This window comes from Numenius arquata, chromosome 10 (genome assembly GCF_964106895.1).
Source record: "Numenius arquata chromosome 10, bNumArq3.hap1.1, whole genome shotgun sequence".
Taxonomy (NCBI): domain Eukaryota; kingdom Metazoa; phylum Chordata; class Aves; order Charadriiformes; family Scolopacidae; genus Numenius; species Numenius arquata.
Window position 1 is genome coordinate 4,691,835 of NC_133585.1, and position 22,962 is coordinate 4,714,796.

The 22,962-nt window shown below is 47.7% G+C and overlaps 2 protein-coding genes across 4 annotated transcripts in view; one reads left to right on the forward strand and one right to left on the reverse strand.

Annotated features, from left to right (window-relative positions):
* The first annotated feature begins 1,074 nt into the window (after positions 1–1,074).
* ZP4 (zona pellucida glycoprotein 4) lies at positions 1,075–6,807 on the forward strand. The gene is made up of 12 exons (XM_074154875.1): positions 1,075–1,273; positions 1,625–1,746; positions 1,825–1,927; positions 2,489–2,644; positions 3,028–3,215; positions 3,366–3,463; positions 3,728–3,858; positions 4,062–4,251; positions 4,326–4,473; positions 5,750–5,828; positions 6,406–6,522; positions 6,658–6,807. The coding sequence occupies exons 1-12, from the start codon at positions 1,075–1,077 to the stop codon at positions 6,789–6,791; spliced, it is 1,665 nt and encodes a 554-aa protein (XP_074010976.1). The 3' UTR covers positions 6,792–6,807.
* Positions 6,808–10,301: 3,494 nt separating this feature from the next.
* LOC141469241 (uncharacterized) overlaps positions 10,302–22,962 on the reverse strand; it is a 34,008-nt gene continuing 21,347 nt past the window's right edge. Inside the window, exons 4-9 of one of the 3 annotated variants that reach the window (XM_074154682.1) lie at positions 20,653–20,839; positions 19,410–19,564; positions 18,340–18,366; positions 16,942–17,060; positions 12,914–13,033; positions 10,302–12,421 (exon numbers count right to left, since the gene is read on the reverse strand). In XM_074154682.1, the coding sequence (XP_074010783.1) occupies positions 12,937–13,033; positions 16,942–17,060; positions 18,340–18,366; positions 19,410–19,564; positions 20,653–20,839 (585 nt within the window). In that variant the 3' untranslated portion in view covers positions 10,302–12,421; positions 12,914–12,936. The remainder of the gene's footprint in view (positions 12,422–12,913; positions 13,034–16,941; positions 17,061–18,339; positions 18,367–19,409; positions 19,565–20,652; positions 20,840–22,962) is intronic. The other 2 variants (XM_074154684.1, XM_074154683.1) reach the window with 2 other exon arrangements.

A 22,962-nucleotide genomic window follows, 5' to 3' on the forward strand; every position in this document is an offset into this window, starting at 1 on the left:
TTAGCAATCCTACTCATCTAACCCACGCTGGGACGTGTGTGATGATCTAGTCCCAAAGAAATAAGCAGGTTACAAGAGAACACAATGGCACAGGCTAAGCCAGTGCTCCCACTGCAAAAAGTAGGGCACAAAAAGGCACGCACAAACTATGTGTGCATCACCCCTGCAACAGTGTGAAGACCTTCACACCTCCATTGCCTGAATACAGAAACATCTGTATGGAAAGATGGACATCTGTATGGACTTGGTGTGGGTGCTGTAGCCTCCTGTCTGGCTAGGGAGAAGGCTCTACATGGGACGTGTTGCAGTGGCAGGCAGAGCTTTCTCTGGGATCACAGAGGCTCCCTTTACCTGTGTCTCAGGCCCACCTTGGGGGCCCACCTGCCGGCTCTTGGGGGTGGTGGGGGTCACACAGAGCACATGGTCCTGCCAGCCTGGTATCCATGCCTGGAACAGTCCTGCACTGCAAACGGGGCTGTAGTCCACAGCCAGGAGCATTCAAGGGGAATCATCTCCTTGTAGGTGTGCAAAGCCTCCTGAACTTCATAGTTTTCCACAGATTTCATGGAGGGGGCTATTTCTGTGCTTATATGTCGGCACACTGTGTCTGGCATTTGAAGCAGTGGCTCCTTTAAAAGGTCAAAAGAGCGTTATCTCTCAGCTTCTTACACTGATGTCGTGTAATGAACAATTAGAGCAGCAGCAGGGTACATGGGGAAAAGCAGCTGGATCTCCTGGGTGGGCCAGCAGTGGGAAGAACTCAGAGTGAGAAAAAAGGGTTTTTAAGACCCTCCTGAGGCTTTACAGTAAATTGCACAGATGAGTTCCTCTCAGCTTAGTGATAGGAATACACACTCAACTCTTGACATAAGCTGAGCTCCTGCCCTGTGGTTTTCTTCAAAGGGTGCAAGCAGACTGTGATGCGTTCAGAGCCAGGTGAGGGCAATGGAAGGTGTTAAACTGCTGGGCTGGCTCCACCTGGACACTTAGGGAATTTCTGATCCCAGCTGGCTCCACAATTTAAAAGGGCTAGGCATGGAGCAGCTGCTTCATGATCCTTAGCCAGAGAGCAGGATGGGTGTTGCAGGGCAGTCTAGGGCTGCATTTGGAGCTATGCTCTTCTGGGGGTTTCTTGGTCCCCTTGCTTTGGCTGTGGGGGCTCAGGGTAGTGTTTTTTCTGATCCCAACCTGCTGGCTTGTGGCCATGAAAGCCTGCAGCTCACCTTACCTCCAGGCTGGGAAGGGAATGCTTCCTTTGTGCTGACTACTTGGGGTAAGTGAGGGTGGTGTCAAGAGGCTTTCTTACTGCCGTGGTTTTGCACAGTGCAGAGGCATGCCAGGAATGAGGAGAAAGGGGCAGGTTTTGATGTGAAGTGTTGTCTAACAGCTTCAGTGCACCTTGTGTAACCAGGGGCTGTTTATATGACCCAGCAGTTAAGGGTTTTAGTGGAGTGTTGTGCCTGGATCTAGATGGCCTTGGCTGCTGGGTTCCCTCACACACCCCTGCTGGCCCAGACCCTAATACTGGCTGGGGCCTTGTTTCCTACAGAAGGGTAGGATTATAGTGGACCCCATCTTCAGTGTGGGATGTTGAAGCCTCTGCTGTGGTCTCCTCTTTCTCTAGATACTGAGGGGAAGACACATGCTCTGCAGAATGACTCTGACTGCGGGCTCTTGGTATCTGAGACTCCAGATGGCTCCAGGAAAGTTGTGGTCTCCTATACTGGCTGTTATGTCTTTGAATGGGTGAGTGACCTTAGGGGTTCTGCTGGGACTGTGGCTGCTGCTGCTGTGGCTGCCCTGACTGGTGTGGATCTCCCCCAGGATGGCAATTACCTCATGCTGGTTGGGCTTGAAGGAACAGATGATGCTGGTCAAAAGGTTCTTCATGAAGAGAAGCTGCTCAGGTGCCCTGTGGACCTTCCTGGTAAGACTCTGATAGCTCCTTAGGAAACCCTACTTGTGGTGATGAGTGCCCTTCCTTTTGGATGGCTGTTCCTATTCAGTCTGGGGCTGGGAGATGGGACTCACTGCTGTACAGAAGACTCCCTAGAGAAGGGTTTGGACAACCCACCAACTTGCTGGGGACTTGTGCTTCCTTTGCACGGTCAGCAGGTGAACTTTCCTTTTGTCTCCTAGCCATATTCTGACTGCATGAGTCCCTGCAAGTTCAGGGACTGAGCCAGAGACTAGGTGCAATGATTTTTCTACACTACCAGAGTTGATCCAGAATGCGTTATCTTGACAGACCCCACGCAGTCCAGTCTTCTGTGCATGGCTTTATGGGGAGTCTCTGTTCTAGGGAAATGCAGATCCCTTCAGAGCAGGCTTCCATGACAGCTCCAGGCTGTGTGTTTGACCCTCACCTGGGTCTAACTTCCCTTGGTTTGTGTGTAGAGTCACCAGGATACCTACCAGCAGTGTCTTCTGTGTCTTTATCCTCCTGTTTTTGTGCTTTAGCTGTACAAATTCCTGCTGTTTCTTCCAGCCCTGGACGCTCCAAGCAGTAGCGTCTGTTCTGCTGTCCTCAGCCGTGACCGGCTGCTGTGTGCCTCCTTGCCTATCAGCCAGGGAGACTGTGAAGTGCGAGGCTGCTGCTATGACCCCAGGGACAGGGTGAAGCCCTGTTACTTCGGTAACACAGGTAAGAACGAGCAACTGTCCTCACCTCCTCCTGGAGGAGCTGCAAACTAGAATTCCTCGCCTTCCTGGCAGAGTGGGATTGGTGTGTACCAGTCCTGCAGGTGACTTAGGGCTATGTTTTTGGCTGTCAAGAATACTCTGTCCCATTGAAGTGTCTGGCTCTTCTGGAGCTATTGCAGCAGACCTGGGTTTATGGCCAAGAATCAGTGTTGCTGTTAGAGCTGGTTGTGCTTGTTTTGCTGTGCTTCACGCTTGCTTTGGGAGTTACAGGCAGGAGAACTTGCAGAAGTTGCTGGCCTGGCCTTGCTGTGATGTTTAAGCCTCCTTTCCATCCCTCTTCTCCCTGAGCTCAAGACTAATTATGTCTTTTTTTTTTCCTTCCAGTGACAGCTCATTGCACACCAGATGGCCAGTTTTCCATTGCCATCTCTCGGGATGTGACCCTGCCACCCCTTATCCTGGACTCTGTGCAGCTGGCCAGTGGACACAGTACTGGCTGTGTCCCTGTCGTGAAAAACAACGTCTTTGTTGTGTACCAGTTCCCGCTCTCTGCCTGTGGCACCACTTTTCAGGTAGGAGCTTGCAGACCTGGAACAACCTGATGTGGCTTTGGCTACAAAATGGGCACCCTACAGGCTTCCAGAGGCCAAATGCTGCTCTCCAGCTTGGCAGTAATCCAGCTTGACTTTACTGCAATGGCAGTGCCTGCTCTGTCATTCCAGGTGACTGGAGACCAGGCCATATATGAGAATGAGCTGGTGGCATCCAGGGATGTGAAGACTGGGAGCCTTGGCTCTATCACTAGGGACAGCACTTTCAGGTAATACCCTGGGGCTGGTGTTGCTGGGTGCCACTGTGCTCAACGTCACAAGAGAAATTCCTGCTTGTCACAAGCTCTGAATTCTCTCTGGAGACTCAAATTTGACCTCTGAAGAGAATTTCAAGTATTTGCTAAAAGGAAGTGTTCAAGGAAAGATTAGGGATATGACTAATTAGAGCAGATATTACATTGCCATCTTGGAGAAAAGAAAGGTCAAGCTGATATCTCCGATCTGCCTGATTCTGGGTTTTCCTGTCCCACCAGGTTACATGTCCGCTGTAGTTACTCCACCACTGGGAGCTTCATTCCCTTGAGTGTTCAGGTCTTCACGTTGCCACCGCTCCCTGCTGTGTCCCAGCCAGGTCCTCTGTCCTTGGAGCTGCGTGTTGCCTTAGGTATGAGAGGTTTTCAGGACTTGATCAAGCCTTTTGGTGCAGGGCTCTGGTCTCTGAGTAATAAGGGGGTACTGATGGGTGAACCTGGCACTGCTTCTCTGCCATGGTGGGAACTTACTGTCATGGCTATAAAGGATGCTTTTGTGTTGCCTCTTCCTGTTTGTTCTTGCTCTAAAATGGCTCTTGGGTTTCTCCTGTCCCAGATGGAAGCTATACTTCCTACTATACTGACAGTGACTATCCTGTTGTGAAGACTCTGAGAGAGCCTGTTTATGCAGAAGTCAAGATCCTACAGAGAACAGACCCAGACCTGTTTTTGGTCCTGCACCACTGCTGGGCCACGCCAAGTATCAATCCCCAGCAAGAGCTGCAGTGGCCTGTTTTGGTGGATGGGTAAGTGACTTGTAAATACCTTTTGGGTAGGGGGATGACTTGCACTTTTTTCACTGCTGGCCTCCCTTTCTCAGGTGCCCTTATGCAGGGGACAACTATCGGACACAGCTGGTGCCTCCGAGTCTTGCCTCAGGACTACTGTTCCCCTCTCATTACCAGCGTTTCACCCTCTACACATTCACCTTTGTGGACTCCACTTCCCAAGAGATGCTCTCTGGGCTGGTAAGATCCTGTCCTGGTTGCCCAGCTTACTACTGAGGAGAAGTAATGTGTGAGCAATAAGAAGCACCTCAAAACTCTTGGCTGGGGGGGGGGGGGGGGGGGGGGAGAGAATAGGAAAATCCTCTCCTGTTTCAGGAGAGGTTGAAGCAAGAAACTCTTTATTCCTGGAGACAAATGTGGTAGAGGCAAGATGTGTCACCGGAGGGGTGTGACAGAAAATGAGACTACTTAAAAGGGTAGGTCTACTTAAAGCAAGTGCTAAATTGCTGCCTAAGCTGCTTTGTTGATCTAGCTTAGGGTGTGTGCTCTAATTATGCTAATCAATATTTTCTAACCTAAATTTCTTGGCCAAAATGACTTGGAAATAGCTTTTGGTACCTGGGAAGCATCTGAGCTTCTGAGCAGTTAAGTCGCATGAAGTTCACCATGCCTTGTACTGGGATCAATTAATACTCAAAACTGGTCCCAGCTGTACCTAGCAGTGGTGCTTGGACAGCTGTGTCGCAGATGTCAGGGAGAAGTGCTGTTAATGCCAGATCTGAGTTTGAAGGTGTATAGTGAAGGTATCAGAGTTGCCTTGCAGCAGACAGCAGAGGGCTCCAAGGCTACAGCCTGTATGTGAAGCAAGCCAAAGAGATCCTTCTGCCTTCTCCTTTTGGTGACCAGGTGCACTGGATCTGGCTGGGATGGTGTTAACTTTCCTGATAGCAGCACATATAGTGCTGTGGGTTTGGATGTGTGGCTAAAACAGTGTTGATAACACACCAATGGTCCTATCTATTTGCTGAATAGTGTGTGCTTGGCAGGAAGGTTTTTTTTCTCCTAGCTCTGCTGTTTCTCAGCCCCCAATGGGTAGAAGGTGGGAGGCAACACAGCTGGGACAGCTGACCCAAATTCATTCTGTGTTGTATGATGTCCTGCTCAGCAACAAACACTGGAGAATTTTGTCTTGCAATGTAGCTGATGCTCAGAGACTGGCTGGGCACCAGTTGGCTTGTGGGAGCGGGGTGGGTGATCTGCCTTTTGCATCACTTGTGCTTTGGTTTTGTTCTTCCCTCTCCCCCTCTCCTTCACTTAAACTTTCTTTATCTCTCCAGCCATGGGTTTTCTTGATTTTGCTCTTCTTATTCTCTCCCCACCCTGCTGGGGTAAGGGGAGTGAGGAAGTGGCTGTGTGGGTGCTTAGCTGCTGGCCAGGGTCAGGTCACCCACACCAGGATATCGCCTGTCCACAGACGCTGCCTGAGTGATTCCAGGCTGTGTCCTGTTCTTTCTAGGTGTACCTGCACTGCAGTGCCTCAGTGTGCCACCGGTCTGTACAGGAGTCCTGCACCACCACTTGTCCTGCTAGAGCCAGTAAGTGTCTTAGCCTTCCTGCTTCCCCAACCAAAGGGTCAACAAGGGTCTACCCTCCAAGCTGGAGGTTAGGGGGACATGTAGGCTATGGACTAATTCCCTCAAGCCTTGGACAGCTTGATGAGGTGTTTCCTGCCCCGTTCCACTGAGGAAGGGCCCTTGCCCTTATGCCAAAAAGGCAGAGGTGTTCATAGGCTCCTAGTTCTGTGTTGACTCACACGGAAGGCTTTGCCTTCTCATGTTTTGAGAATCTGACCTGGACAAAGTTCACTGTCAGCGATAGGACAAGAGAAAATGGCCTCAAGTTGTGCCAGGGGAGGTTTAGATTGGGTATCAGGGAAAAACTTCTACACCTGAAGGGGTTATCAAGCATTGGAACAGGCTGCCCAGGGAAATGGTGGAATCATCATCCCTAGAGGCATTTAAAAGACGAGTAGGTGTGGTCCTGGGGGATATGTTTAGTGATGGTTTTTGTCAGTGTTGGGTTGATGGTTGGACTTGATCTTAAAGGTCCCTTCCAATCTAGACAATACTATGATTCTATATGTCTTCTCACCAAAAACATATTGCTCTGCAGGGGGTAAAAGGAGTGCTGAGCAACCTCTTCAGGACGCTGCCTCCCATGTCTCCAGCAAAGGCCCTGTGATTTTCCTCCAGGATGAGCTAAGATGGGACACAGCCAAGGATGGCCTCGGTAAGTGTGCCAGCCCAGCATAGCCAGGCTGCGGAAGGGGGCTGGTCTAAGTCTTTCCCAGCAGAAAGACCGAGCCCCTAAGGCATCCCTGTGCCTTACTGGGGAGTGTTAACTGGGGCCTCTCTCCCCCTACAGGAGCAGCCGCAGCCCCCTGGGCTCTGGGGTTTGCTGCTGTGGCAATCGGGGCAGCTCTGTGTGTGGTGCTTGTGGTCACTGTGCTGTGGCAAAGGAAGGTGCCTGTAATGCATGAAATCAATGTATTGCAATAAAGTGGCTGTCAAACCCACCTGGGCTGTGGGACTCCTTCTCCTGTCAGGGACCCTGGCTGTAAGCCTTTATTTGCACGATAAAAATAATCCTGATGGCTGTGAGAGAGCTTTCCAAAAGCTGTTTCTCTGAATCTATCTCTTTTTCTGGCTGTTATTCCGCTCTGGGATTAGTGTTAACTGCCTGTTGCTGTCAGGAGGGAGCCCTCATCATAGCCTGGGCTCCTGGGAGGCTGCAGACTGAGGCAGGAGTGATGCTGGGTGGTGTCTGCACTTCTGTCAGTGGCTGGGTGGCCCTCAAAAGCACTTATCATGGCTCCTCTCAAACACTGAGTAGAAGTGCAGCAAAACTCATGAAAAGCAAATCCTACAGCTGTTTCTCCTTTGGGAATGCAGAGCTGGTATCTGACTGTGGAGAGGAGCTGGGAATCGCCCCTGAGCTCAGTAGGTAAGTCAGGGCATGTGTTCATGTGGCAGGACTCAGAAGCAGAAATGGCAAAGCACTACACAAATGGGCCTTCCTAATGATGCTGTACATAAACCTACATCTCTAGCTCTGGAAACAAAAAAAGGGCAGGTGGGAATTTTTTTCTGGATGATGAGAACATGGAAACTTCATTCCAACTGAAAAAAAAAAAATCAAAGGGCCTGGGTGGTTTGAACTTCAGGAAAATATTCAAACTTGATTTAAAGATTAATCTTAAACCTTCATGTGAGAGCAGACAGGAGTCTTCAAAGCTCTCAGATTAAAGCTAATTTGACACCACTGTTGGCACAACAGTGCCATAGATGTGCTTTTTTGAGATGAGAAATAAAACTTCTGAGCATCAGGAGCAGTTCAGTGTGGTGTGGTCAGTCACAGCAGCTGAGCAGGATTACTCTCAGCTTCCTCAGGTCCTGGGCAGAAACAATCCAGCAAACCTCTCCTGAGGGTGTAGGGAGGGAAAGGGGCTCCACAACCCCCTTTCCTGCCCAGGCTGGTGCTAGCACTCACACTGAGATCCCCTTATAGCTGATGGGGTAGTCCTTAAGCAAGTATGCTTGAGGGGAAGGAAAAAATATGGTTTTCCTCTCTTTCCCCTCCTTGAAATGGATTAAAAATTCTCCCTGTTAAAAGACAGGGAAGTAGTCTAGATCATGCTGCTTAGGGGCCTTTAAAGGGGAAGAGCAGCTCTTACTGTTCAGTTCTTTGCTTCCATGTATGTATCTTGCTTGGGGTAGCAGATACTGTTCTATTTAATTGGTTTCTGCCAATACTATGTGATTGGAAGGTGTTAACAGGTGGTAGGAACTGCCTTTTAATTCCTTTCTTACTCTAACAAGAAGTTTCAGGAATCATCTTACAATGTTTTTGTTTTTCTAGCAGAAACTGCATTACTTCCAGAATAACCAGTGCCCTTAGTCTGGCCTGCTTTTAGAATCTAATCAGAAGAAGATAAGGCTCCTCCAGGTTCTTGGGTGGGAGGGTGAAGGAGGTCACAGGCTGGAGAAATCATCAGCTGGAGATAGGTCAAACAGCCTCCTCCTTTAGGGAGTGCCTCTGGCAACTAAATGGCCTTGATACAGGTGGAGCTCTGTCTGAGAAAGCAGAGGGTAAACTCATAATGTGCCTTATGACAAGTCTTTAGCAGCTGTCTCTAATGTTAATTAACTGGGCAATTAAAGCAGTAATATAGACCACACCTTTCCAGTACACCAGGCAGGGTGCTCTGGCACTGTCCTTAACTGCATGTGTGTGTGTGTTAGCCAAGGTCTAAACACCTTCCTGGCTGCTGCTGGAGTCTTCCCGTGCCTCAGTAAGGCAGGCAAAAATATTTGCTTAGAGAGCTTAGATGCCTGTGTGGAGGGGGAAGGGGCTAAGAGGAAAGTCCCTGCTGCCCTCCGTGGGGTTGCTGAACTGTCCCAAAGTGGCAGAGACCTCTGGGCATGGGGTCTCTGGGGATCAGGTAGATTCCCCTGCAGGGACTGTCCCTTCTGGTGTGGAGCTGGATCCTGCTGTAATGGACCTGCTGCTTAGCACAGGACATGGGCAGTGGTGAGTGGAGGAGGGTGAGCAGAGAAGTGAACTTAATTCCCTTCTCTGTGGGGAGTCCTCTCGATTAGAGGACTGGAGCACCTCTCCTATGGAGACAGGCTGAGAGAGTTGGGGTTGTTCAGCCTGGACAAAAGAAGGCTCCAGGGAGACCCTATAGCAGCCTTCCAGTCCCTAAAGGGGGCTACAGAAGAGATGGGGAGGGACTCTTGATCAGGGAGGGGAGTGATAGGACAAGGGGTAATGGTTTTAAACTGAAAGACGTGAGGTTTAGATTAGATATCGGGGAAGCAATTCTTTCCTGTGAGGGTGGTGAGACACTGGAACAGGTTGCCCAGAGAAGCTGTGGCTGCCCCATCCCTGGAGGGATTCAAGGCCAGGCTGGATGGGGCTTTGAGCAACCTGGTCTGGTGGGAGGTGTCCCTGCCCATGGCTAGGGGGTTGGAACTTGATGATCTTTAAGGTCCCTTCCAACCCAAACCATTCTATGATTCTGCGCTTAAGGCTCACTGTTTGGTCCCCAGAAGGAGGGGAAGGGCACAAACAGCAGTGGGGTGCAACTTGTCTGTGTGAAGCATTGCCACAAGGTGAAAGCCAGAAACACAGAGGCTTCCTCTGGTGCGCTGTCCCAGGACATAGCCTGTTCTCCTTCTCCACCAGGGTTTCATTGCTGCTTTGTTCTGCAGTTTTCTTTCCTGCAGATGTGTACTTTTTTTCCTTCTACCTTCACAGGTGGATTTCTGGCCTTTGGGGTTTTTTTTAAGTCTCTACTTTCTTTAGTTGGGTCTCATTGACTTTTCTCCTTCACTTTCTTTGGAGTAAGTGCATGTGACTTCTGGTGCCCATACCCTCTTTTTAGCTTAGCTCCATGCTGCCTGGCTACACAGCTGAACTAAAGGTGGTGTGGGTTGCTGCAGATGTTGGCTTAGACTCCTGCAGGTGAAGGAAAGCAGCTGTGTCCAGGAGGCTGCTGTGGGCTGTGAATGAAGGAGAAGCTGAGGAGAAGGAGCCCTGAGGCCAGCCAGCACCTGTCAGTGCTGCTAATGAACCCAGACTTTCAGAAAGAAACCCCGATGCTGAGCATCAGCCCACTTTATCCCCAGTGCCTTCACCCTTTCTGTGGTGGTGGAATGGGTGAAGTGTTTGGAAGTGGTGTGTGCTGCCCTCCTGTGTCCACCTGCTCTCCAGCTTTGGAAGCAAAGCCCAGCAGCAGCACCTAACACAGAGCTGCTTGAAGTGAACATCCACGCTTCGCTGTATCTGAACTTTCCAAAGGCTCTCCTTGCCCTCTGGATCTCTGAGAACAGCACCAGCCTCAAAAGAACAAACTCGCTTCCTTGCCAGAGCTAAAGAAGTTCCTTCAAAGCTTGGAGGTAACAATTCCTTTCTTGACCAGCAGTGCTCACCTGAAACCTTAAATGTGTAGCAGTTGCTATACTACAACCCAGGTGTCTATTTAATAAAGTATCTGGAAACGATCACTATAATAGTGATGCTTTTATTAAATTTCTTATGCTTGTATTACAATGCACCCTGGAGTGGAGAACTATACAGTATGTTACACATTATAAATATATTTATTTCTGAAAATACATGAATATATTTCATATAATGTTGTAATAAAAAAAGCATGCTAGTTCATTTTAGTTTAAACAAACAAACCAATAAGCCTATAATAGGAATAGAGGTGGTGGGGAATACCGGATCATGATACTATGTCTTAAAACACATTAAATTCAGTTTGCATTGATTCACATTCCTTACAGTCTCGGTAAAGCTCGAGGGATAATGGAGGGTGTAAGTTAATGCAGGATTTTAGTCCCCTGTATTTATGGACATATACAGACTATTCACAGAATAATCAAGTTATAAATCTTTCTAGCTTTGGATGAAGCTAGCAAGATATACAGCGAATAACCAAGTCCTGCAGCAGCTACATCTGAAACATTGAACACAGCACCTACTTTAGGGTGCTAACTTTGAGTCAGCACAGACCATTTTTTTTAATTTTATTTTTTTCCTGGGGTTTGTGTTGTGTGTTTGTGTTTTTTTCCTTCCTGGAGGTGCTAAATAACAACCCTTCTGAGTATTGGAGAACCAGGCCTGGGCTGCTGCCTTCACTCACCCCTGCAACCTACAGCTGCCCTGGGAGAGTGTGGTTGGGGTGTTTTGCATCTCAGAAGAGATCCTGCTCTGGTTTTGAGGACTCTGAGGGCTCCAGCTGATCTGGGTGAGCAAGGGGGAAGCATCTGTTACTGACAGGCTAAGCCTGCTGCAGTTGATCCGTTCCTGCCAGCTTCTTAAATCTTGGTTCCCAGGCAAGTTTGGGTTGAGGAGGGATTTTTAAACAGCAATTTCCTGCCTTGTAATTACATTTAGGGGGTAGAATGATCTTTTAATAAGAGGCAAAGTTGACTTATTTAAATCTTTATTCCATGTATGTTAATTATTGTGCTAGTACCAGTAAGAGCTGGTGTGCAGAGCCCACTGCAGCCATGGAACCTTCAGAAGCATGTCCCTTGAGTCCAAATCGGTGGGCATGTGGCAATAAGGCGGCCACCAAACATGGCCCAAAAGAGCAGCAGCTTGTAAAGGTTGTATGTAGTTGAATAGCGCTTCTTTGCGGCTCTGCTCTCCCTGTTGCCTTTTCCCAGCAGGGAGAGCACAGGCTGAGCCGTAGAGCAAGGTGAGTACCCCACCTGCACAGCCAGGGGAATTAACTTTTAGCTTAAAAGTAGGAATTCAAGCCTGGTTCCCCACCACCACCAAAAAGATTGATAGCACAGGAGCTGGGCTGCCTGGTGAAGCTGAGGTGTTGCCTTGGAGCCACCCCCCAGTCTCTCGAAAGGCTGATTCCCGCGGTGACCCTCGCTCTGGTCTCTGCCATGAGCCCGCAGGATGCCAGCTTCTGCATAGGGTAGCCCTGGAGTTGAGGGGCCTCTGCAGAAGGATTAGAAGGTAGTGGTGGATTCGGGAATGGCCTTGCAGGAAGTCTTGTCTTTACAGACTTGGTTTTCCTATTGGATTCCAGTAAAATGGCAAAGCTGGCCAGATGATGCTCTGGAGGGACGAGATGTGTTGGGGACAAGCAGAGACTGCAATTCATTACCTCCCCCTCTCCCCCTGAGGGAGGAGACTGTCCTTCCAACAGCCGCTTCTGCACCGGGCAGGGAGTCCCTGGCGCTCTTCTAGATGCTGCTGTGTCCCATAAAGGTGAAGTTTATTTCAGCTGGAGAGGGTCCCCAGAAAGCAATGATAACTTAAAAGCTTCAGTGTTTCAGGTAATTCTTTTCCTAATCCAGAGAGGAGGAGGAAGAATTTCCAAATCTTGCTTAAAAGTCTCTGTTGGTTGTGTTGCCAAGATGCTAACAGTAGCTTTTATCTGTGGCTTGACTTCTATAAGTATATTTCAGTTTCAGGAGCGAAGCCGTACGTAGCCGAGCATGCATCTGTCCACAGACCCTTCTCAACCTCCCCGTTCCCTCTTTCCCTTCCAACGCTCAAACCGGAGTTACTCTGTCGACAACTGTAGGATCCAGGTTGGACAAAGTAACCCCGGGGTCCTTGGCTTTGTGTCCGTTGGTGTTTCCACTCTGCCTTTCTGAAACAGAAGCATGTGGTGAGTGTGAGAGGTCGGAAAGGGCTTCTCTGCATTTAACCCATGGGCTGAGTCGGGAAGGTGGAAGATGAGGCTGAGCCTGGTTCTCTTTTAGTCTTGATTATGGGCAGATTGTCTCTTTCGCAAGACATTTGGTTGGCTTGTTATTTGGGAATCTTTTTGACTGACTGCAGGTAAATGAATTTGCTGCTGTACTTTTTTGTATAAAGGCTGCGTGATGTAGCCCATATGACTACAGATGCCTTTAAATTGTGGGCTTTTTAAAAAAAAAAAAAAAGTGGGGGACTATTAAAATGAAGGTATATGAACCAGTCCTCAGCTGGCATAAATGCATTTAATTTGAATTTCAAAAATCTGACCTGTTCCCATCTTTGCATATTGGAGCACGTCTGGATGAAGGAACAGGACTGTGCTGAGAAAAGGCAAAAATATCCCCAACCCACAAAGAAACACATGCTGCTTTACTTATTTTACCTTGTTCCATTTGACTTGGGTTATCAGAAAGGCCATATGTTTTCATTCTTTGTATTTTGCCCCAGAACGATCATGGAGTTCCTCTCAGTTTTCCTCAGCTCCGAAGACATAATATCTGGCCTTAACAAATGGAAAAATACAATTAAAGCTGACAGCGGTCAGAACGCATGGCTGTGTTTTTAGCATTAATATGCTGTGCATATGTACCCGACATCCAAGCTGCACCCAAAGCAGCTTCCCCCTCTCTGGTCTGAAATTCCAAAACAGATGCTGTCCAAATATTTGTGGCAGCATCCAAAAAAAAAAATAAAAAAAAGAGAGACCTACAAAATGCAGCACTCGGAATGGAGTTGCAATGTAATGGATGGACGCAAACATCGTTTTTTTGGAAAGCAGGAAAGGGAGACGTTTTGAAGAGCAATGCTAAGCTGGCTGCTGCGGACTGTCTCCAGCTTAGTTTTTTTGTTTCTTATTTATTATATACAATTGAAATAAGTGTAAATCATCCTGTTCGGTTGTAATGGCTGTTAGCGCAGGCCTCCAGGACTTATGAAAGACAAACTTTTGGAACACTTTTTAAAAATAGCTGCTGTTTAAGAAAGAAAGCTGTAGTTCTGGGGTGGTGGTTTTTTTAAATGCAGTATTTCAAAGCTATTTACAGAAAATGAAGTAAATAGCTGTTTAAATATTTAAATAATAGATATTTACTTCAAGTCTTTGATTTGAAAAATTTTCCAGCTCAAAGTCCTGACTGATGTGGTACAGACTCCTTATTTTTATCAGCTACTAATCTGTTTTCTTTTTAAACTAAATGTTGTACTATTTTGTTTGTTTGTTTTTGTTTTTATTCAGCTTTTAATTCTTTTAAAATGGAATGGTCAGACTTCTGCCTTGATATTATGTAATTCTTTGGCCCTTTCTCAACCCTGAGCGCAGAGATCTCCCTTGGTAGTAATTTCCAGTGTGAAGAGTAGCGTTCAGACCCAGGTCTGTGGCTCTAGGGCCCTTTTTGGCCTTTGCTAGACAACACTAAAGATAGGTTTTGTGATGTTAGAATTGCCCTATCCTTCCTAACTTACTTCATCCTAACTACAAAGTTAACTTTTACAAGACAGGCTGGATTGTCTCCTCACTGGTTAAAGCAGCACCAGACTCTTAATTGTCTAACAAGGGCAAGTATTTGATCATATGATGCTCCACTATCATTTGAGAACAGTTTTCTGTCGCTAAAACCAGCTACAGTGGAAAGGCAAAAAGTTCTCATCTTGGGGCTCATTTGAGCTGGAACTAAGTTCCTTGCCCTTTCTGGAGGGATCGTCCTGCGATGATTTCGGGGAAAAAAAAAATATCTGTTTTTCCCGCCATAGGTAAGACCCAGGTCCCTGCGCTGCTTAAGTTCATAACACTGTGATCAAGTCATTCATCAGCCTGTTCTGGCCCTTTGCACAAAACAGATGTTGCTTTGCGGGAGTAAATGTACTAGCAGGAAAAAGAAAATGAAATGAAAACCTGGGCCTGTTTAGAACAATGTAAGACAAACCACCCAGTCTTGTGCCAGTATGTTTACCTTGGCAGGCCCCCCTCTCTCCTGCTGGATGAGTTCTCTCTCCTACTATGAGAATTCTTCTTGTGGATGTTAAAAAAAAAACAAAAAAAAAAGGCAGAAAAGAAAAACAAAACAACCTCCCTGGAGCAGATCATTCATCATATGCAGAGTGGGAGCATGAAAGGGGATTTGCTTTGACCTAGTTACAAAAACAAAAACAAAGAGGCTTTCTCTAATTGCCCAAATGACTCAAGTGGGACTGGGTGTCAAAAGCAACAACTCTGTGCTTCCTTCAGAGCTGTACCTTAATACAGGGCACCAGGCTCCAACCTGTTCCAGTTCAAGACCTTGGGAGCCGTCTCTGGGCCCAAGGAAGCCCGGGTAAGCAAAAGCCAGCCAATTCCATACGCCGGCATGTACAAACAGGACCAGGAGCCAGGACAAACATGTTTCATAAATTATAACAAAGACAGTGGCTTTAAATGCTGAAAGTATCAAGTCTTCAACATTTGCTTTGCCAAGAGCCTGCAGACAAGCGAGATTTTCTTGCTTTACCATTTTGGTGCTGCTGTAGGAAGGACCTGGCTTTCTGTCCAGCAGCATCTGCAGGGCTGTCATTGATCCACTAAGCCTAACTTTTTATTTCAAAGGAGCCTGAGGGCAACTACATATCCAAAATGCCATGGGAGCAAGGTGCCCAGCTTTTCCAGGCACTGGTGGAAAGACCAATGTCAGTGCTATTGCAGGTTGTGGGGTAAAAAGAGTGAGAGCAAATACAGACAGGGCTGGGGAACAGGAGCTAGGAAGAAGGAGAAGAGCAAATGGAGGGAGATTAAGGGGCATGAGTAGAAGCAAGGGTTTTATGCAGATATATAGGACAAGAAAGTTAGTGAAAGAAAAGAGAAGGCTGTTCATCAGCTACAGAAAGCAGCCTGGAAAAAATCAGCGTACAAGATCTCTGGGACTGCCCAGTTACAGCCAGGTAAAAAAAAATTGTCCATTTGGCATCTCATTGTACAGCATTTCCACGACAGCAGTAGTTGTCCAGTGCACATGTGAAAGCAGCAAAAGCCATTTCTGTTAGGAGCTATTGGGCTGGCCCTTCCTTGGAAGTACATCGATTTAGCCTGCAGTTCTCACACAGGGTCCTCAGCGTGGCAGAGAAAGGGCCAAGCAGGAGGTTACAGAGACAGGACTTTTCTGAAGCCCAAATAAAGTCCTGGTTCTATTCAGGTTTAGAGGGAAGGTTCACGAGAGTTTGTATTTTTTCCCCAGCTGGTTCACCATCTATTTTAGATGGAACTGTTTGATCTCTTTCTGCTTTGTGTTTCTTTCAGTTTCCCAAACAATAGGAGGAAGCTCGGCTGTTATGTGTGCTTGGGCCCCAACCAAGCTTTTCCCAGCTGGAAAAATCACTCCATGAAGTACAGAGGGGTTTGGGTCTTTTTTTTTTTCCCAGCTGTAATTACAAGATTCCCAGTTCCCTTATGCATTTTGTAAGGTAGGTACAGGCTGTCTAAGGGGAACAATGGGACATTCCTGAGTGCTTAAACAACTGCCGGTTCCCCACCATCACCCCCTCTATAACCTGAGGAGGGTTTAAGCACATTTGAGCTGTTCAGCTCAAGGTTACTGAGATCTCAGCTGAAAAAACATAGGGAGGAGCCCAGTTCCACGTAATGCTCCTGCTCTGGTGAGTAACATACCCAGGCTCTTCCTGTTACCTGATCGCATACAAAAACACCCCAAATTCACCAGACAAGCTGGGAGGACTTGGCAAGCGCATGGGGAATATCTGTGCAAGGGGTGGCTGGCAGCACCGTCATCGCCTCAGACAGATATGCCCCACACGGTATAAATGCAGATAGTAAACCATATTTTTTACCAGTATGTAACTAGCCTGGTAGACAAATTTGCCCAAGGGACCAGCACGGAGCTCTCAATAGAAATGAGACCTCATGCTTGACCCATCATGTTCATCGACAGCAACAAGCGGGTCCCACCCGTGAGCACACGCTCAGCAAACTTCATCTCCTCTGACAAGGAGGCCTTCCAGCTGATCCTGACTGTCCCATCACACCTTAGATGCACTATGGCTTACTGTTCCACTGGATGAAAGGCGCAAAGGTGGATAGGGGAGAGAATTAGCCTTGACTGTAACGCTTAGGAGGGAGCAGAAAGGCAAATAATTAGGCTACAGAATGGCTCCAGCTAATTGTCAACATCCCCTTGCCCTGTTGGGGATAAGCACCTTCTTTTAGGGACCCTAATGTTTCCATTATTCTTCACACAGGTAACATTATCCAGTTGGGACCTTAGAGCACCTGGACTCTAGAGAAGCAAATGGCTGTGTTGGCCAGGACCACCCTTTGGAATGGAGAGAAGGTAGGGAAGGGTCTTCTCCAGCCAGCAACAACCAGAGGTGAATCTCCCACCGCCTCTTCCCAACTCTAAGTGAAAATCTCCCACGGCTTTGCCTTACCTGTACAACTGTGGGCAGGACCTCTTCAGAGCGGCAGAGGACAGCCCCAGCTTGTTCTGGTTTCTCAGCCGTGTCTTCCTCATCAGATCTTTCATTCTCCCCCAAGCATGGCTCTCGCCCTAGGGAGCAAAAAGAAACCGCAACTTGAAGGACCAGAGGCGAGCTGAGCTGCTGACAGACCCCATCTGGCCAAGGTATGATACTTTGGGGTACTCCAGGGTGGCAGGAAGAGAGGAGCTTCTCTATTTTGGATGGATAAGAGTCAGGTCCCACAAAAGAATTTTTAACACCCTGTAATGGTGCCCAGTGGCCAACCTGGACCTGTACAGGACACAGCCAGACAGGATGGATCAACTGTTGGTAATACCATCCTTTTTGTATTTTGTTTGGTACCGTTTCTAGGACTCTGCTGTTCTTTCTGTCAAGGTTTCATAGAGTGAGGGCACTTCACTGGTAAGTGCTGAGTAGCTGCCCAAAGGCACGTTTTACCTTGTTAGGCTGCACTAAAGGAAAAGATGGGTTTGGTTTCCTACCTATTCACACGTGCCTAGGGGGTCCTTTACAACAAAAACAACCCAAAAAAGCAGCTTGACTCCATTCTCCTTTCTATTAGGCCAGGTGCCTTGGTATCAGCCCTTTTCAAGGTGGTGACTTTTGTGGACCGTGAATTAGAAGAGATCAAGCCTTTGTTTCCCTGTCACGTCCACAAGCCACAGCAATTGGGCACTTACATTTGAAATGCTAATAGAGATTATCAGGAGGTCAGGGAGTCTCCTGAGGCCCCCCCTAATGTTTGTTCTCTCAGGGCTGAGCTCATCTGGCCTTATGAACTGAAAAAGGAGCCACGCATCCAAACATTTCATGTTTTAAATTTCCTAAAGTAACGGCTGGAAAACTTTGGGAAAAGAACAAAAAAGATCATGCCCCAGGACTAGTATAATGGGGAGAAACAATTCCTGTTTCATTTTAGTGAAGTTCTCAAACCGCTGTCACGTTCGGGGCATTGTTCTGCCCTGTCCCAAGGTGCCTTCCCGCTGTGCCACCAGCGGAGCCATTGCTCCGGGAGCTGTGGCCACCTCCGGAGCACAACCTGGCTGCTGCCCAGCCCCACGCACCAGCCCAGGCAGAACCAATTGTGGTAATTCTTCCTGGGGCTCCACTAAGTTTTCGGTTCCAAACTTCAGATGAAGTCACGGGCTCAGCTGAAAACTGCAACGCCGGTTTCTGTGCTATTGAGTTAATCGCCCGTAAGTGGGACTGTTTACTCATGGAAACGTCAAACCTTTTGTGTTTGCTACTAGGATTAACGTGTGCTGTGGAAGGGGTTTGGAAGCCTCAGCAGTTGGTCCCTGATAATGTAGGTACAAGTTAAATATATTCTGCAAAGGCAGTACATACCGAGATGTTCTTGCTGACGTCCACACCCTAAAAACAAAAGGCAAATACATTGATAAATAGTAAGACAGCAAGACTATCTCACAGTGCTGGGAACAGAGTGGGTTCTGCTCTCAGCTCTGCCCTGCAGTCCACCTTGGTCCAGTCATTTATCTCTTTACGATTCAGGCCCTTATGCATGTGATAATCTCTTCTTTACTCCTCCATCTCTCGCCTCTCTTTTGTATTTGGACCGCCAGCTCATGTGTATAGCACCTGGTAGCCCAGGGACTAGTGTAGCAGGATTCCCATACAGTACCTGACCGTAGAAGTAAATGGGGCATTTCATGCTCAGGGTACAAAACGCAATGCTAAGTGACAGTGCTAAGGTGTGGTGTAACAAGAGAGCACGAGGATTCAGTTCAAAGAGCGTGGATCTCGATTCTGCCATCCTGTGAAGCCACCAGGGCTTCCCCAGTGCTTACAATAATGCTCACGCTCCAGAAGCTGGCTGGACGCAAGCCAGAGCACGGAGAACCTATCAGGATTCAGCCATGAATTGGTTTCTGAAGTTCATCGAAATGTTTGCAACCTATTTGCAACTTCGGGGTGGAAATTTCATGAGAAGGTCTTTCCCATGACAGACCTACTCCTTCCTCTTTCCTGTTGGGCTGGGAATACTCTGATTAGAGCCTCTGCCCTGGCTTTTCAGCACTTGTGATCCCCACCGGAACCTGAAAGTGCTGAGGCAGCCACAAACAATGGGAAAGCAAGGGAGAGGAAAAGCATTCCTCCCGGCTCCCTTGGACTTCAGTGACATGGTTTCCCTGAAACATGCTTTAGGAACTGGAGATAATTACACTGATGTGCTGCCAGTCTGGTAATAATTGTTACCAGCTAAGGGTTGATGCATTAAAATTTTTATAGGTGGTAATGAATGTGTGCTTGGTTTAATCTCACTGCCCCAGCCTCGTTCAATAGGAGACAGGGTTGGCCTGTTCTCCTGGCACCCCATTCTGATCTGCCTGAGCAGAACTTCTCCCTCCATCTCCCACAGATCCCACTCAGAGTCTGGCTCCAAGCTTATCACTCACCTTTCTTACTATAGGGTCCTTGGACAGAAAAGCCTGTCCCTCGGCCATGCTACCAGCTTCTCTGAACTCATTCTCCTTGTTGTTCCTATTGTTTGACAACTTCCTAAGCCCCGCCATCGGCTGGCTGCTTCCTGATTCCGGGTGTCTCTCACTTCCTGCAATGAAACACAAGGACTTGCTCACATTTCTCAGCAGTGTCCTGCTAGGATGGTCTCTGGGCAGTGCTGCTAGCTAGCAAGCTGTGATCTCAGATAGGATGAGAACCCAAGGACTTGTAGCATTCATGGTTGGACTCGATGATCCCAAGGGTCTTTTCCAACCTGAATGATTCTATGAGTCTATGACTTAATGGTGGGATGAGACCTCATGTGTTTTCATGCCACACTTCAGTGGAAAGAAGGTAAACGCTCCAATAGAGTGCCCAACCACAGCAGACTTTCTAATGTCTTCCTCATGGTCTTATTTTCCTTCCAAGCCTGCTCTGAAACTGCCAGGAAACAGCATTTCTGAGTCTCAGCACTAGAGATCCCAAAGGCCATTTACACTCTGACTCAATCCTGCTAGGAGGTGCGTCGATGTTCTGTGTTTCACCAGGTATTAGAGGCAGGCTGGAGTCCAAGGTTTGCAATAAACTAATCAGCCTCGCTTAGTGGGCTGGTTCACATCTAACATTGGATCCAGACTTTTCAGCTGGCTTTATCATTACAAGGCTGAGCCCAGTCTTTCTCAGCCTTCTGGAAAAGTTGGTCTCTGGATCCAAGCTTTGCAGCTGGGGCTTATTTCCACTTGGTCTATAGAATAAGTCATCCTCCAGGAATGTGTTCTGTGCCTGCTTGGGAGGGCAGGAGACTAATAACAGGCATAAGGCTTTCCATCTTAGATCAAATCCTACCTTGGCTGGGAGGGATTTTAAAGCCACATGGTGGGGCTGCACAAATGGGCCCATCCAGGCATGCTTAATTTCCAAAAAAAGAGACCCATTTTTGTAATGCATTTGTCCTCATCTTTGTAGCCACAGCTGCAGAGCAAAAAGTCCTGCTTCACACCTATGAAGAAGTGTTAAAATCCTAGGTGTAGACAAAGCATTTTAAAACGCATCTCTTAGCTTTCCAGCTAAGGTTTAGTTCCGCTAACACCTTGCTCCATTCCCATCTGTCTTTCCTAAGGAAAAAGAAGTTGCTGGTCAACTTATTTCACCATCCGGTGGCAAGCGGGAGGGCAGGTTAGAGGTATTTGAACTCACCGTTGCAGCTGCTCAGCTTTTCAGTGTTTGCTCCTATTTCTGGGATGATGGAAAGATCAGAAGCATTTCCAGTCTGAACCAAGAGGCTGTGAGGTCTGCTCCTCCCAGCAAACAACGTCTTCATGTCTTGGTACGAGTTGAGGAAGACACTGGCAGCTCCACAGGAGCAATGCTGCAGAAGATACTCCTACAGCAGACACGAAGAAAGTATGCAGACACTCTCAGGTAACCATGCGGTGCGATGTTACACACAAACTGCCATCATTCCCAGCCCAGGGATGCCCAACCTTGTCCTGAGACCCATCAGGACCCAGGCAAATTATTTAACTCTCTAAAAGGCTGAGGAGCCTGGAAGTTGGCAAGGTAGATTTTTCATGATGTTTTTTTTTTTTTTTTCCATGGGTTCATTGGTGTTTAACTTAAATTGCCTGGCACTCAGCATCTTTTAGGGTTGAAACAACCCTAACAAGTTGGAATTGAATACAAGTTTCTAAACACAGAGCTGCTCAGCTAAGGCATTTGTGTAAATAAACCGATCTGTTATAAGAGTCACTCGCGTTTTCAGATAATGTTATTTGTTTTGGAAGGTGCACAGACAGCAGTATCTTGCATTTTTATTGATGGGATGCCATAGTTCTCTTACGTGTTACTAGTGAGATTCTGTGTATGTGCTACTTCAGCTGCTGTATGGTGGGAAGGGGAGATTTCGTACCTTGCACAACCATGTTGCACGAGAGTTTAAGAGGGCGGGAAGCAAGGAGACCTTTATCCAGCTGAAGTGGAAAGGGAACCAAACTGTTTATTGCTGTTGGCCTCTGGAGACCCCCAAGCAATTGCCAGCTTTAATGTAACGTTTCATCTGGATATGTTGCCACAGCAGCACGGCACTCTGCAGTACCTATACCTTTGGGTCATGCTTTGAAAATCTGATGAAAGATGCTGCTTTTGGCCCAGGGCATTAAAGACTTCCTTGTAAAGAAAAAGATGTGGAGTAACTGTGTTCCCTTTGTGTCCCAGGATCAACACCATACCCAGCAGCACCTGCTGTGGTTATGTCTGGGAGGTCTCTTCATAAGGTCATCAAGGTGGTGAGATCCAGGAGGCTCATAGAAAAGGTAAAGGAGGATATATCCCTTTATTTTTTTGTTTTGGTTTGGTTTTAAACATCCATGATTCTGCTAGCAAAAGCTGTTCTCTACAACTGCACAGCATTTTGCAAAAGATTAAATGTTTCTAAGACATGCTTAGAAGAGTTATGATGAAAGAAGGTTTCAAAATGTTCTAAGGTTTCCTACTTGGTCAAGGCTAGTCCTGTGAATGACAAAGTGCCTTCAGCACTGCCTGGTACTTTATGGAATAAATCAGTAGAGCTCTCTCAGCTTCAGCAACCCGCATTATCTAGTGCTTCTGGAAATGTTATCCGTCTCTGTGGTAATGTCTGTGCAGCTCTCAAAACAGCATTGGGAGCTCCTCATGACCAGCTCTTAATACCATACTAACCCATCTCTGCTCTGGGGATTGTGTCTTCCCCAGCCACATCTGGGGCATGGAAACACTTCCATGCTCATAGTCTGCCTGGAGAGTGAACACAGCTTGGAAAGTAGCCTTAGGATGCCCTCCAAAGTGTGATGTGGACAGCAACCTCCATGTCTTGTGGCAAACTGGGGTAGTAGCGTTCCTCTTCTACGTGAGAGGGGCAGTGACTCCGAAGAGGAAAATAAGAGATACCCAAGAGAGATCACCCAGTTTTGTAGCGCACGTTGCAAGTGCTGAACGTTACATCTGGGGGTCCTATTCCCCACTGAACAGCATGGGGCAAAGGCGGCTGAGAAGGCACTGCTGAGAGATCTTAGAAAATACCAAAAAGATCAAAGTTTCAAATATTTAAATGAAAGCACGGTGCCTTTCATTTCAGTGGGAGCTGGGGAGGAGTGGGGCACATAACACCAGATGAGGGATTGACCCTGAATTTGCAGCTTGGAAGAGTTACTTTGAGCCATGACTCACGGTTTTAAAGCTTCAGGAAATGTGTTAACAATTCCCAGGCTCTATGTAGGAGGCTGCATTCCTCTGAGCGTGAGAGATGGGTACATGGAAATGACGGGCTACGCTGCTTTGCAACCTGACTCACAACTTGGCTTTGGCTCTGAGGAGGAGTCGGTCACCTACTGCAGATCCAGTCCCAGCAGGTGGGAGAGCAGCACCAGGGGAGGAATGACGCCGTCGGGAGATTAAAAGACTCGCCACAGCATGGCTGGGAAGAAATAGCTGAGTGTGACAAACCCCTTGTGTTCCTTTGGGGGCGATAAA

Coding starts and splice junctions, on each gene's coding strand:
- ZP4 (XM_074154875.1), top strand. CDS start 1,075: ATGGGTGTTGCAGGGCAGTCTAGGGCTGCATTTGGAGCTATGCTCTTC. Junction 1,928..2,488: donor GTGCCCTGTGGACCTTCCTG/GTAAGACTCTGA, acceptor TGTTTCTTCCAG/CCCTGGACGCTCCAAGCAGT. Junction 4,474..5,749: donor AAGAGATGCTCTCTGGGCTG/GTAAGATCCTGT, acceptor TGTTCTTTCTAG/GTGTACCTGCACTGCAGTGC.